The sequence below is a fragment of the Drosophila serrata genome, unplaced genomic scaffold (genome assembly GCF_035046125.1).
Source record: "Drosophila serrata isolate PLE 108 unplaced genomic scaffold, ASM3504612v1 contig_184, whole genome shotgun sequence".
Classification (NCBI taxonomy): Eukaryota; Metazoa; Arthropoda; class Insecta; order Diptera; family Drosophilidae; genus Drosophila; species Drosophila serrata.
The window spans coordinates 8,956,761-8,972,808 of NW_028257082.1; the positions used below are offsets into that span (position 1 = coordinate 8,956,761).

The window sequence follows — 16,048 nt, forward strand, 5'->3', positions numbered from 1 at the left end:
GGGCAGAGTGAACTTTTGCCTAAAAGCTATTGGCCTCTGTGTCCATTTGTAATTTCCAGACAATTTATCAAACCAAAAAGTAAAACGAAGACAAGGGGGCGGCGGCTGGCCAAAAGGAAAAGAGCTGTGGAGAAGGCCAGAAGTCGGAATGGAAATGGCGCAGAAAATGCGCTTCAAGTGGCCATGGCCATGGCCATGACCATTACATTACATTGGAGCGGAGCAGAGTGGAGCGGGATTTGGAGCAGGATTCAAGTAAAGTAAAAATTCTTCGATTTCTGGACAATCAATTGAGGGGAAAGTAGGGGGAGGCAATCAGCCGCGGGCGCAGCACTTCATAAATTCCATTTCGCTTTGGCTCCACTTCAATGCAAGTTTTTTAGCATCGACATCGACATCGGCATCTTTATGGAAACTTCTCTAAAAGTTGAAAGAGAAATCGAGGAAGCACGGAAATTAGTCATGTCGCATTCACATTCTCTGTCGTCTGCAAAGTTTCAATTGAATTTTCGTCCGGCATTACGGAAAATGCAGCGACTTAAACTTGCATCCACGTTTCGGAAAGAGATCCGCCAAATAATTAATTTTGCATATGTGAAAATGCAGCCAAAGGATGCGAAAGGGACTCCCGACACTTGTCCTGACACTTGACCCGCGGGCAATGTGATCAACTTAACGAGCTCCCAGCAACTGGCGAGGGAATGCCGGAGAATGTACACAGCGGAAAATAGGATGGAACAAGAAAGGAAGCTAACTTTGGCTTATTCGATCACTAGGAATTAATTAGGAATTAAATTATATATATATATTTTTTTTCATTCTTTCACCGTTTTGCATTTTCCTTATTTTTTAACGATCGTTTGTATGCCAGCTATATGATATAGTAGTCCGAAATTTTGGAAAAATTTTACAAAAAAATTTTTTTTTTTTAATTTCTGATCGTTCCTATAGCAGCTATATGTACATACGTATATACTACATAGTCCACCGATTCGCCGTGTTCCGACTTATATATTAATTAAATTATATAGACAAATAACTCCATAGTTTCATTCAAATAGCTTAAATATGTTCCTAAACAAATATCGCTCATCTGAGCATATGATTCCCAACTGGTTCTAGCATCCCCGGAACGAAGTGACTGCTGCTGGCCAAGTCTCAGAAACGTGTTGTGTTACAAAAGTTGCAAGTCATCGTTTATTAGTGTTCAAAGTTAGAAACTGATCATACATACTTACTAGTTATAGATACTTACTAATCATAGTTACTTACTAGTCATAGATACTTACTGTTCAGAGTTACTTAATGTTTATTGATACTTACTGATTACTGATTACTGATCGTAGCTAATTAATGATCATAGTTAATTACTGTTTATAGATACTTACTGATCATAAATACTTACTCTTCAAGGATAATTTTAACAGTGAAACATCAGAATAAAGACGTCGAGGGAAATTAAGTTAAGGATCAGAAGTTCCAGTGATGTACGATGAGTAAAGGGGAAAAGTTAAGGCGAGAGAAGACCCAATAAGTTTTGGAAAGCAACGAGTAAAGCTGGAAGTTTCTTTTCTCATTTCAAGTGTAATCATTAATACAAAATAAATGCATACCTATATGTACTACACTTTCCCAGTGCATTCTCGCACCACAGCTCACAGCAGGCTCATCACCGTCACTCGATGTTCCAGCTAATTGAGTATTCTGCTCTTAAGTGGACACAGTCGCCTCCGGCGCCTTTCTGCCTCATTTGCAGGCCCGCACATAAATCAATAAGTTGCATTTCGGTCTTAAATTAATTAAAAAGAAAATTCGCAAAAGAGCAGAGGTTCTTTTGCTTTTTTTTCATTTTATTTCCAACATGCAGTCTTTATGGCTATGATGTCTGTGCTTAAACACTCCGCCAGCTGACAGCAATCAATCAAAAATTGCACTTGCCTTAGCGGGACGGCGACGGCGGGCGGTGACGGATGTATCACGTCGCACCACCCAGGGAATCCACCCAAAAGCCACCCACTTCCAGCTGGGCCGGGAGCATGATAAATTGTCAACGCGCTGACGTTTGTCTGCAGCGATTTAAAAACTACTTAAAATGTAAATGTTGTTTCCCTGTTGCTGCTGCTGCTGCTGCTAGTACTTCTGCTGTGTTTGGGTTTTATGCACACGTCGCGCAGCGTAGACGGCGAAAATCATGTTGTTGACTTTGAAAAAATATGTGTAAAAATGCGCTATTGTAAATAACAGAACATAAACCCCCGTGGGAGAGGAGACCAGGACACCGACTTCCTAGTTGACTGACTGTCTGAGGGAGAGTGATGACACGGCAATGTCAACACGGGTAACTTTGGCAGCAGAACAGCTTCAGCAACAATGTGTGGCATGAAGATGCCACGCCTCTGTGATTGCATTTTTACACTTGTCAGTGGATTTGGAACCTCTGGCCATCACCTCTGTTTGTTTCCGCACTTTGTCGTCTAGTGTCTGAAGCTGGAACTCCCTGAAGTTGCAACTCCATACCGCAGCCACATCCTGCTGTCGCTCGGGTGTTTTCCTTCCACACTCCAAATGAGTTATAAATTCAGCTGTCAAAGGACTTGACAATTGATTAATTGAAATCGACTTGGAAAGTAAGTTGATAAGCACACACGCACCGAGGAAGGAAGAGGCTGTCAATCACTCCACCCCGGGGCCATGGATCATTCCTTGATGAGCCAACTTTGACCGGGTCAGATCAAACAAAAAGGGGCTAAATACTAGAGGGCAAGCCGCAGACGCTCAAATTAACCAAGAGTCTAGTTAAACAGAAAACTTTTCGACCTACCCGCCCCCGTTGATAGACATCTTTGCCTGCCTGCCTGCCTTTCTGGCCCCCAAAGTTGACAACTTAAATTGTTAGTTGCCCGATAAGCCGGCAAGCCTGCAAAACCTACCAACTGTCAGAGTGGATGAGAGTGGGCGTATATATAACATTTTTATTTATTTCACTATTTTTTATGGGCGGGGTAGGGGGCAACGGAAGGAGGGTGGAACACGCGCCACATGCCAACGACAAACAAATAAATAAAATTCCTCTTTCAGTCTGTAGATACCACCCCTGCTTGTTTTTTTGTCCGTCGAGGGGTCAACGTAGAAGTGTGTGTGTTTTACAAGTCTATTAACTTGTGGCGCTTATCTAATGCTGACAGCAAGTTTTTCACTTTCCCGAAGTTTTCGGGCCTCCCCCTCAACCTCTGTCTCCCGCCGGAAAACGCCGCTTCCTGAGGGGAGGAAGAATTCTCCTTAAGCGAGGAGCCGGAGAGTTCAGGGGGAACCGTCCCGATGTCAATCATTTGTTGATCATTTTTCTTTCCAGCCCCATGCATAATGTATCGCCTAAATTTGTAGCTGACCACAAGGGTCGTTCTCAAGGATACATTTTCAGTGACACTGAAAGAAATAATATCACAAACTGCAGAGTGCTTCACTTGATAATAGTTGAAATAAGAAAGAAAATAATAAACAAGTAAATACTATAAATAATTTCTTTTCTTCTCAGTGCTAAAAAGGAAAAGTGCCAGACTGTCGGAGCAAAAGTTTTCCTTGGGAAAACTCTTGATTTCCTTGGCAGCTAGGGTCTGGGAATTGGTCAAGCTAGTTGCTGCTTCATTAAATGCGACGCCAAAAAAGTTGCATCCGTGCAGCTGCTGGATATATTTATGAACTGTCCAAATGCCGTGTCTCTCTCCCTTTATATATATTTAGGTGTATATATATACAAGTCCACTATTTGCCAAGTCATACTGTCACACACCCCACCTGGCCATCTGGCCACCTTCTTTCAATAAACGTTAAGCATTACGGTTATTAGTTTCTGGAAGGGCACATAAAAACTTCAACTCGAGTCGAGACTCGTAGTCAGTGGCTTAGACAAGGGGAAATACGTTGGAAAATAGAAGACTTTGGAGTACTTCTTTTATAAATCAATTCCATGCTAATTCGATATTATACTATATGTTTACATGGGTGTTTTTATTAGTTTTATAAAATGGTGAAAGGTGGCTTGTATATCTTTTAAAAGTCTGCAGCACTGTCTATACTTGGATTTTCCGCAATCTTGCAAAAGTAATTTATTAATTTGAGGGCAGAGGAAAATAGAACTCTTCTGAAATCAAAAAAGCCCCCTGTAAAAATCCTTCTGCACTTCCCTGCCTGCGACACTGTTGCCAACATTATGTTGGCACATTGCTGATGCTATCTACGGCTGTTGCCGCTTCCTGCTTGCTGCTCGCTGTTGCCACTCTGTAGCAGCAACATGTTGCTGATGCTGATAATACTGTCGTTGACTAGTTGACTATGTTGCCATTCCCGGAATACTTGAAACGATGGGGTACTGTGAAAATTACAACGGCCGTGATACTTCCAAGTGCATTACATGCAAAGTCCTTGCGGCAGTGATAGTGACAGCAACGGCAACAGCAACAGAAACAGCAACGGCAACTTGCAACTTATTAACGCGCAACCAGAGCTCTGCAATTGACCGCAGTGCTGCAGATTCCGAACCCAAAACCAAATGGAAATCAGAATCAGAATCTGGAGTCCGGAGCCCGGAGCCGGAGCCGGAGCTGAAGCAGGCGCGTTGACGACAACGACGACGACAGACGGAAACGGAAACGGCAAATAAACGCACGAGCGCTGACGTGCGGGCACCAGCGTGTCAGCGTTCTTGTCTTTGTGTTGTGCGTGTGTCGTGTGTACGCGGCACTTGTTTGCATGCAACGTGGCAACATGGCAACGACAATGGCAGCAACAGCAACAGCAACAGCAACAGCAACAGCAACTGCAGCAGCAGCAGCAGCACCAGCAACGGGCATTTATCTGGCTGCCCCAGACCTCCCACGCCCCCTCGTAATACATTGCGGTCGGGATGTTGCATGTTTGTGGGCGCTCGCCTGCGTTTGGATTTTTTTACCAATACCTCTCATTCGTAAAGGTTCGATGGGGAATCCTGAATTTCTTTACTAGAAATATGTTCTTGAAATGTTAATATTATTATCTTTTGGGAATTATCAAATATACAAAACTGAGAGGTTTGTAAAATGTTACCAAAATACTTGTCTTTATAACTTTGAAGCAAAATATAATACAAAGAATATTCAGTATTTCGCCGATTTTCAAAGTCTTAAACTATGATTATTTCTTAATAAATTACAAAATAAATGCTCTACCAATATATGACGCAAAATATTCAATATTTACAAGATGACCTTTTAAAAACAATTATATTTCCGGCATTAAAACTAAAGAAGATATTAGATATGTATATCCGCTTTCTTTTTAAACATACTTAGCAACCATAAATTCTTAAAAAAAATATAAAAATAATAAAGAACTATTCAAAAGTGCAAATAAATATAAAACTCTTTATATCATGCAAATCTTTATTATTCTAAAATTTAATTATTACTCATGTATAAATTGGTCATCCCTTAGTCGCTACAATATTCTACTGTAACCAATTTTTTTATAATTTTTATTTTGTTGGCCTCGGCGCCATCGTTCGCATGCATGGCAAGGATTTCTCTGCTTAATTTGTGGTTTTCAACCAAACAGAACAACGAGCAGCGATGGACGATGGCTGGCAGATGGCGGAAAAGCGGTGGAAAAGCGATGGAAATGCGAGTAGAGGGGAAGAGGCAAAAGGAAAGGGAAGCCAAGCTAACCAACTGGTCAACAGCAATTGCAATTGCAATTGAGGTTGCAGTCGCACGAATATTCCCAGGAAACCAGGAAACCCTTAAATATGATTATGGCATATGCAACGGCCTACAGAGGGGAAAAGGGGGCTTAGCCGAAAAAAAAAACCGGGGGGTACTGATTTTTCGGCCATCTTTGCTGGAATCTCTCTGGCTCTGGCACTGGCACTGGCTTTTTGGGCCCACAAATTTCCACGAACTTGATTTAATTGTCACACATTACGGAACCACAATTACATAGAAAAATGCGCCAGAAAGCGGAAATGGCCACAATGCAAATGGCAAACAACAATGGCAGCTGCAGTCGGCAACAACATCAAATAATAATACCAAACTGCGGCCAGAAGGGACTTCCCCTTTGTGTGTGTGTTGTCCCTTTCGCTGGCTGGAAAATAAAATGCGCCATTTGCAATTGTAGTTTATTTTAATACCGCAATTAGTGTTGTTTTCTGGGGTGGAGTGGTCGTCCCTCGGTGGCACGCAATCCTGCGGAGGACGAAGCCATGCTTATTCCCCTTGTTGCCAACACACCATTTGAGGTGCACCAAAGTTGCCGCAGAGGTGATGCCTTTTTTTTCCTGCCAACACTTGCATAAATATCACACGGAATGCATCCAGTTTTTTGTTATTTTTTTTTTTAATTCTTCTTCTTATTTGGCAAGGGGAATCCCTTTTATTGATCACTGTCCGTCGCTTGAAGAGCTCTCCAGCTGTCTGGCCTTTTATTTTTGAAATGATTTGCAATGCTGCAGCCACTGTTAATTGATTTTTAAGTGGCAACTACAATCAGGCAAATACTCTCGGTTACGCATCAGGTGACACATGCAGGCTCATATTACAGCCATTCGGCATCAAATAAAAACCTTAATGTAATCAGTGATAAAAAATGTGGTTGCAGAGAGAAGTTATAGACTAGGAAATGCTCTGTAAAGGATTGTAGAAAGTCAACAAGGATAAATAATTTAAAAGTACAAATTTTATTACATTTTCTATTATAAATTATAAGGTTGAATACTATAAATTCCGCTGCTGGGATTTGTCATTGATCTGTATCATAAATATTTATAGAATAATTCCCTCAATACCTTTACAATTACCACAAGTTCAATGCTAATTCCAAAACAGCTTATTATTAGGTATGGGAAAGCGATTGAAAGTTAATTGCTGATCTCATCCCTTCCACTTTTTTTGTTCTATGTGCAACGGGTGTAATCACATTTTATGTTAAATGCACTTAATTTTTTCTCCTTTACACCCCCCAACTAAATGCCAATTAAAATTCGTAATTATTTTTTAATGGCATTTTGTGGTCAATATCAGAGCGATTGGCGATGATTGCACAGCGGTGGCTTTGGCGGAATGAAAGGGACTCTACTCAACTTTGATGACGGGATGCCGTCATGACAATCCACATTTATGACGACCAAATGGCCGGTATCGATATCAATTGCATGACTTGTCAAAGCGGCGCCCGCCTAAAAGGAAGAAAAGTGCCGAGCACATGTCCTTTTGGCTTGTAAAGTGAGTGTGTTGAGGGGGTGGGTATAAAATTGCAAGCAATTGCAGCACAAACAAGGAATCGCAATAAGAGCTTCCAATGTCCTGCTGCCTCACGGAAATTCGAGCAATCATCACCCATCGACATTTCGTTTCACATCAAACAGGACACGGCAGGCACATGCCGCAAGTGACAATCATTTATATTTAATAAACAACAAACGCATGCAGGACATACAGCAGGGGTAACAAAAATAGAAATATGTGAAATTTTTAATTTTACTTTAATATTTTTTTTATCACTTTTTTGTATTTGCCTTTTAAGTTTTAATTTAAAATAGTAGAAGTAAGTGGTTTTAAGTAATATAAATAAGCACTGGGATCTTTTCATTATTGATCCTGATAAAGGAAGACTAGAAAAAGCTTCCACTTTTCTTTTAACAAGATCTTTATCTTATTTTAGAATTATGTTGAATTTGTAGACCCTTTCTGGGTATTATATCAGTCAAAAGCTTTTAACACTGTGAAAAAGTCATTTTCGACCCTATAAATCATAAATATTCTTCATCAGCATTAACAGCCGAGTCGATTTAGCCATCTCCGGTGGAAAAAAAAAAACAAAACATAGGAAAGCTTTCCAAACTAAGATTTTTAAACTTTGATTTTACCAACAAATTAGCATATTTTTAATATCGATTTATTACATTTAGAATACGCATATTTTAGGTTTTCTTGGTGATATACAAAGTTATACATATTTTGATTTGCAGTTATCTTAATTTCTTGTTATTTATTTATTTTACCCAAACATATTAAGTTCTAATAGTCCAATTGCCACTGTATGCCCATCGATTGGACTCCAAAGAAAAAAGTGTGGGGGTGGAGGTTAAGGGAAAACCAGCTCGGAAAAACAACAGTAAGATGACGAGACTTAGCGGCCATTGTCTCCGCCTGCTGTCTCCTCCCTCAACGCGTTTGCCCATCGTGGAAATTGTTTATCATGCATTTTGTTCGATTCCGGGTCGAGGCGTCTGAATAATGCAGCAGGTAGTGTTCGGTGATGGAAATGTGGGAGTGGAAAAGCGGGCGGTGGGGGCGGTCAAATAAATAAGCGAGCATGAAGGCGAAGGCAAAAACAACGGCAAAGCAGAAAAGGACAACAGCAAGGATACAACAATACTGCAGACACAAAACCGCTTCGAATCGCTTTGGGCGGCATTCAAATTGAATATTGAAAGCATCGAGCACAAAACTGGCAAACGCTTGAATTATGCATTAATGATGTCTGCCACGGTGGACAGGACAATGGAGGTGGGTTAAGGGACAGAAGGGTTTTCCTTTATTTTTTGTTATTTTTTTTTTGGTTCTTTTATCGGGAACAGGAGACAAGCACGATGGGAATGCGTCGCTCACTAGCTGACCAGCGACCGCTTATTAATTTTTTATGCGTCTGCTATTTTTATGGCCAACATGAAAGCTTTGGCCGCAAGCGTTTTACTTGTATTTTTGTGGCCATTTTCAGCTAGCTTTCAATAGCTTTTTTTCACGAACATTTTCATTTGTTCTAGACGAATTTATGTTGGTACTAGTAGTAACAGCAGCGATCAAAGTAATAGAATTCCTAAAAAGATAGTTGTAGTGTTTTTTGGATTAAATATTTCCATTGCATCAAAATTTTTTTAATTTTTATCAAATACATAAATACAGATAACAATTATAATAAAATCTGTACAATGGTATACCGTTTCTATTACCCTCTCTGCAAAGTGTCCTGCCAAATCCCATTGTTCGCTACTTTTTTTGTCAAATAAAAATTATGGTAGTACTATGCTTTGTGTTTGCCAGATTTTCCATTCGGCTTAATGCTATTGGGCTTCTGCATAAAGCACGATGCGCCCTTGACAATGGTTGTCAATACTATCCCGATATCGGTGGCCTGAAAGACGTTAATTACCAGCATTACCGCGGCCCGATTATCAGCCGCACAAATCAGCGGTGATGTTGGCACGGGTCCAACCCAATGTACCGTGTGCAGGCCAATGGAAAACTCATTACATGCCACAGGAACCATCATCCAGGAGACAGCAAACAGGCGACAGGAGGCAGGCAGCACCGGTTCCCACATACCGCGCCCACGAAAGGCCACCGCAACATGTCGTAATGCGTGGCCCATCAGCATTTGCATGCGAAGCTGGAGCCCCCCTCTAGTATCTCACCGATACTTAAAGCCAGCCGGTAGAGTTGCAGTGCCAAAGGACAAACTTAATGTCAACACGCTAATCTGTCAGTCCTGGGACCTGGGAACTCTAAGCAGAGATTGGGATTGGGAAAGGATCTGCCGCAATGTCGGGCTACTTAAGGAGCGCTCCTTCGCCTCGCCTCGCTGCACAAGAGCTGAAGGATAACGGAGGCGGTTCGTAAAGAAGGGGTAGAAAACACAAAACACAATTTTGAAATACTTATATTTCATATTCTCCAAAGTTTGGTGGTTTGAAATTTTATAAAAAGAAATAAGTTCAATATTTACAAATTCAAATATGGATTAGGTATGGATGAATTTAATTTAATTACTTTTTTAATGAATAGTTCAGCCCAATAAGGTGTTAATAATAAAAACAATAACTCAGAAAATTATAAAAACATTTACAATTGAAATCCATTATTTCAGGTTATGGATTAATTTTTATTAGAGAAAGTGTCGCATACTTTAGTTTCTTTATATATTACATATTTATATTTTCTTATGGTTTTTCGAAACATTGCCAACGCAATTTTTAGTAAGTATTTAAACAGATATTTAAACCGTTAAAAATTCTCCTATGAAAGTCAGCTTCGAATTTTAAAAATTACTCCAATTAACTGTTCGTAAATTCTGATTAGAAAATATATAGGCTTATTGTCCGACTTTCTAGCTAATTACAAGTTAATTATAGCTAAAAATTAACACAATTTTGTTCAATTTTAATTTTACGTAACCATGCTATAAATATTTATAGATCATTATTTCTTAATGTGTAGCTCTGCCTTGATGGGTGCAACAGAAATGCCGCATCCTTTTGAAATGACAAAAATTTGTTGCTTTCAGCGGGGGCTTGACGCCTGACTGACGCCAGGAGACACTGGCGGGCCACCACAAGATGCCAGATGCCATCACCTATCCGCCCACTCAGCTTACCCAGCTAACCATCCACCTCCCACCAGCCTCCCCACCGTATCCTTTGCAGGACGCGCCTTATCAACTATGCAGGGCTTTGTCTCTAAGCGATTGCAGCCGCCCCCTTTGGCCGACCCAACCTCCCTCCCCCGGGGCAGCGTCTTTTGTTGCGCTTAATGAATTTTACGTAAATTTTACGAGCGCTGATTCTGATTTCTGGCAGCCAGGGCCACCCCAGCTATTAATCCACACTTTAGTGAGAGCACCACACCCCCCCCGGTGAATGGAGAGTGGCTGGTGGGATGGATAGTGGGTGGTGGCTTTTAGCTGGTTGTGCGTGTGTAATGACAAGTTCAACAACAACTCCGGCATTGTCGGTCGGCGACTGGTGACGGAGACGACGTGCTCCGACATTTGTTTGCCCAAGTTATGCAAATATTTTTCCAGTCAAGAAGTTTTTGTTTAATTGCATATTTTGACTCGCATTACGCGTGTCATAAAGCAGGGATCCGTAGATTACCACAGCATTAAGGTGTGGGAGGGGGAAGGCGGTACAGGAGCTAGTACATCCGGAAGGCATGTCCCGGAATTTTAGAGTTCACTTAATAGTTGGCAAGACCTAAAAAGCAACACAAGACAGACTTAAGGAGCTTTATTTTAAAAGACTATATTGGTACATACGTTATCATTTTAGTCAAATATTTTGAATGTTTCGGATAATGTATTCTTTGTTTAAATGTTGTTTTTGTAAAGTGTGTGCCATTACCATGTAAACTAAAAAATAATCGGAGTCGCATAGACAAAATCTGCGATAAATCCGTTAACATCGATACCCTTTGAAAACCTTTATTTAAAGGTTTCTTCTACAACTTTTTTACTTTTTAAGTCAATATTTTCTATAAGAAAATGTTTCATTTTTCAATTTGATGTGTTTTTCAAACATATACCTTACCAATTTATTATAAAATTTTAGTTTTAAAAGTAAATTTTGTTCAAAAGTTGGCGGAAAACTTGCTATGTTAAAGATCATTTTTCCGTAGTCTACTTTTTTGGGCTCCACTTTCTTCTCTATATCGGGCAGTATCGAACACGGTCCTACTTTCTATCAGGTTGAATGACACAGCAAGTTTTCTCTTTTTCCACAAAACATGGCAAGTGCTGAAAATTGGATTTCGTCGGAGGTGGAGCAGGGTATCCTGCTGTCGGAGACAGAAGAGAACGGCATCGTTACCAGGACGTATATAGCCCCCATGTTGGAGCACGAGAAGATGGAAAATAAAGATCCCTTAGCTTTGCCCAAAAAGTATCCGATGCCGTACTTCTGCCCACATTGTGGCAATGGCATCGGCTCGTCCGGAGCTTTTACCATGCATCTTCGGGCCTGCCAACGACGCATGGCAGGTGGGCAGCGCCAGGCAGATTTTCCAGCTAAATTCGAACCGCAGCCGTCGCAGAAATCCTACCCGAACGTCAAGCCCTGGAGAAAGACATATTCCGGCCCTTTCCAATGCATCTTCTGCAGCAAGGAGTTCGAGGTAAAGCTCGAGCACGGACAAGGTCGGCGTCGGTATGCCTGCGACGATTGCGGACAGAAGGCCAGGGCCAAGGAGGCGGAGCGCCAGAAAAATCCCAAGGTCAAAGGGAAGTCATTGACCTGCGATCGGTGTGGGAAGAAGTACAAGCTGGAAGGCTTTCTGGTGCGCCACCAGATCCTATGTCAGGGCATTAGCGAGAAGAAGAAGAAGAGCGAGACCCCGTACGAGATCCACGAAATCACGAAGAAGAAGCTCGAGGAAAAGATCGAAGTCATCGAGCTTCAGGCGACGGATGAAATCCAAGAAGTCACCGAAGTTAAGGAAGAATTCGAAGTCAAGATTATCTAGGTCAAGCTAGAGGGCGAAATCTACGAAGGCATCAAAATATAGACCGACCAAGACTGCTAGACTACAGTATTATATTCAATTTGTTAGGAAAATTTAATTATTTTATATTTATATAAAATGAGATTATTATTATTTGTTATAAAAACAATCTGGTTTTAATATAAGCTTTTTGAAAAAATATTTAAATTATACCACCAATTATTGTTTATCGAAAATCGATGAGCTCTCGATTTTCAATATATTGTATATTTTGGTATATATTTAAAGAAAAATACCATTTTATAGTAAAACCCGCTAGATTTTGGTATATTTTTGAATTGAAGGCGGTATGTTTTAACGGTCGAGCAGCGGTCACACTGTGCACGTGTAAATTCTGTCACGAAATAAACAATCATTTGTGAATTTTTAACACGCCGCCATGAGTTCCGACGAGTGTAGCGATGGCGTGGAAGACCTAAAGGAGCTGATGGCCCTGTACAAGCAGGAGGAAACTAAACCTCACGAGAAGAAAAAAGAACCCTACGTCCCGAAGGCTTCCAAGGCGAAGAATCTGAACTATGTGGAGGTGCCCATGGAAAAGGTACTCTTCGGGGACAGAGAGCGGTTCCTCAAGAACCTGGCTGCTTCCGTGAAAGGTCGCCCAGTACTCGCTGAGGTGTATGAGGAGAAGGAGCAAGCATCGGGTGATGATATCCCGGGGAAGAAGAGGAAAGCTGCCTGGTCGGATTCCGATGACGAGGACCTCCAAGTGGGCGATGTAAAGAAGCCCACCAAGCACACGGGACCGCTGAATCACCTGCGCAAGGATAAATCCTACAAGGAGTACCTGACGGCACGATTCCAGCGTACCCAAAACCAACCGAAATGGGCGGAAAAGAGGGTCAAAGAGGATGACGACGACTTATCATCCGATGAAGAGCTGCTCCGGACCGTGGGCTTTATCGATCGCAAGGCTAGGCGCATTGATCTACCTGAAAAGATTTTGAACTTCAAGCGTGTCAAGGATCTGAACAGAGCCTCCTATGCTGAGGGTCTCGTCTCCAGCGTGCAGTTCCATCCCACTAGCACGGCTGCTCTGGTGGCGGGCGAGAACTCTGTGGCCACCATCTACACGGTGGACGGACAGAAGAATGAGAAGCTGCACAACATGCGGTTCAAGAAGTTTCCCCTGATCTGCGCCCGGATTGCGCCCTGTGGCACCAAGGCGTACTTTGGCTCGACGAAAAAACACTACTATGCCTACGACCTCCTGGAGGCCACGGAATCCAAGCTGGTGCTGCCAAGCAACATAAACTCGATGCACCGCTTTGAAGTGTCGCCTTGTGGAAAATTCATTGTGACAGCTGGGAAGTATGGAGCCATCCACCTCCTGACAGCAAACACCAACGAGCTGTTGCACAGCTTCAAGCAAGAGGGCGAGGTGCGAGGTCTTTGCTGGTCCGGCGACTCGCGCAGGATTCTCGCCTGCGGCTCCAGTTCTAATGTCAACGTGCTGAGTCTGCGAAAGAACCTTATCGAGCACTCCTTCTTGGACGATGGCTGCATCAGTGGACAGTGCATCCAGCTGGCTCCTAATCAACGCCTTCTGGCCACCGGCAGCAGCGAGGGAGTGGTGAATATCTATGACTACGAAACAGTGTTCGCCTCAGCAATTCCACAGCCGGAGAAGCGCTTCATGAACCTAAGAACGGCCATTTCGGATCTGCAATTCAATCACTCCTCGGAGCTGCTAGCCATGAGCTCACGTGAGGCGCCGAATGCCATGAAGCTGGCTCATTTCCCGAGCGCCACCGTGTACTCCAACTTCCCTGGGCAAACTGATAATGTGGGCTTTGTGACCTCGATGGCTTTTTCGCCGCACAGCAGCTTCGTGGCCTTCGCTACCAAGGGCAAACGGGTGCCGCTCTATAGGCTGAAGTACTACAAGAATTATTAGCTTTAATCGAAGGTTCTTCGATTTTTATAAGCAATTTCGATCACAAAAAAACTGCAAATTTTATATAAACATAAAGGAACCTAATGGGATTTTAAAAGAATTTTTATTTCAGTTGCAAATTGCCAACATTTTGGGATACTAATAACTAAAACTGAGGACGGTAAACGTCCCGCTTCTGGGAGTCGTGGATCTTGCCAATTTCATCGAGCTTCTTGGTAATGTTCGACGACTGCGACTCGATCCATTGCAGTGAGCTCATGTGGGCGTTGACGATCTTGCCGATCTGGATAATGGGATCAGTGGTGTCCTGTCCCTTGTTGGTCTCGTTCAGGTTGTCGATGATCTCTTTAAGGTCTTCGGACATCTGCTTCAGCTGCGTGTCCAGGTTCTCAACCATCAAATAGGTCTGGCTGCGCTCCATATCAACCCTTGGAAGATTTACAAACTCCTTCTCCAGCGGTGCCAGGCTCTCTTCAAGCTCTTTGTGCTGCGTGGCTATGAATTCGAGCTCCTGGTCGAGCACCTGCTGGTCGGTCTTCACCTTCTTCACGGCATCATTCAGCTCGACGATTTTCTGGTTATTACTGATAAGCAGTTTGTCCCAGGCGTTGATCTGCGTGGCCTGCTCGGTGAAGACCTTCTCCTGCTCCTCAAACTCCAGCGTCCACTTGTTGATGTGCTCCTCCAACTGATTGTATGACAACTGGGAAGCTGTGGAGACGGCCGCCGAATCCGTAGTTTTGGTTTCGGTGGTCAGGTTGGCGAAGGCTCCGCCGGTGCCCAGTGATAGGGGAGCTCCGGTCCCGGCCAGCGGAGCTTTGGCCGCTGGTGCTGCTGTCAGAGTTGTTGGAGCAGCGGCTGTGCTCTTGGCGGCTCCCAATCCAATGCCGCCCAGTATTCCCGTTACGGGAGCAGCGCTGGTTGATGTGGTGGTAGCAGGAGATGGTACTGCTGCCGCTGCCGGCTGAGCCATGAAGCCGCCAAAGGCAGGTGGAGCCGCTGCTGCTGTGGTCCCAAGTGTTGGTGCAGCTGTGGTACCTGGATTGGCTGCCGGCTGGGCGCCTCCCAGGGTCAGGGACGTGGAAGTGGCTCCCGTTAGTCCAAAGCCGCTAAATGGTGGCGGTGCCTGTGCCTTGGCAGTGTCCGCATCACCCCCACCAATATTGGTAGCCGCTGCTGGGGCACCGAAAGAGAACGATGGCGTTGTGGCGGGAACGGCGGAAGCTGGTGCAGGCGCTGCGGCTGCTGCGGGGGATCCGGTATTGAGGCCGAAGGAGAACGAGGGCACACCTGCCGCCGGAGCAGATGTAGTTGTGGGCAACTGGAATGCCATTGCTCAAGCTTCGCAGAAAATTAAATTAAAAATTAAACGAAGCACACGCCAAAGTTGACAGTGTGACCCCAAACTTCGCTTATTATTCGTCAGCTGTCAGTGTTGGAAGGCAGCCTTGCGGCATTAGCCATTTTCTAGCTAAAATATTTGACGTTGGCGGGTAAATTCAATTTATATAAAAGGCTAGAACATGTAGATTTATATGGATTCCTATGTTTGAGTTGTCTTAATTGATTGTTCTAATTGTGACCAAATATAATTGTTAACCCTTTATAAACTATATAAACTAAATATAGGGCTGTCTACTAAGCCAAAGTAGGAAATTGGTAATAAATCGGTATACTGTATTTAAAATAAAAAAATGATATTTTTACACATTTTTTACAAATTTAAAATATTTACAAATTGGTTAAGTTGTTTTTAAAAAATGTTCCATTGTTCCATAATTAATTTATAAGAATTTAAGTCGGTTATCTTTAAATATATGTTCTTAAAAAGACCTGAAATATTTGA

At 42.7% G+C, this 16,048-nt stretch overlaps 3 protein-coding genes across 3 annotated transcripts; 2 read left to right on the forward strand and 1 right to left on the reverse strand.

Annotated features, from left to right (window-relative positions):
- Nucleotides 1–11,319: 11,319 nt before the first annotated feature.
- On the forward strand, nt 11,320–12,411 carry LOC110181590 (uncharacterized). Its single transcript, XM_020949387.2, has one exon. It carries the CDS (start codon nt 11,532–11,534, stop codon nt 12,264–12,266), a length of 735 nt encoding a protein of 244 aa, XP_020805046.2. The 5' UTR covers nt 11,320–11,531; the 3' UTR covers nt 12,267–12,411.
- Nucleotides 12,412–12,583: 172 nt separating this feature from the next.
- wcd (U3 small nucleolar RNA-associated protein 18 homolog wicked) lies at nt 12,584–14,291 on the forward strand. Its single transcript, XM_020949280.2, has one exon. The coding sequence runs from the start codon at nt 12,685–12,687 to the stop codon at nt 14,200–14,202; it is 1,518 nt and encodes a 505-aa protein (XP_020804939.2). The 5' UTR covers nt 12,584–12,684; the 3' UTR covers nt 14,203–14,291.
- On the reverse strand, nt 14,287–15,535 carry Nup62 (nucleoporin 62). The gene has a single exon (XM_020949354.2). It carries the CDS (start codon nt 15,533–15,535, stop codon nt 14,348–14,350), a length of 1,188 nt encoding a protein of 395 aa, XP_020805013.2. The 3' UTR covers nt 14,287–14,347.
- Nucleotides 15,536–16,048: the final 513 nt, after the last annotated feature.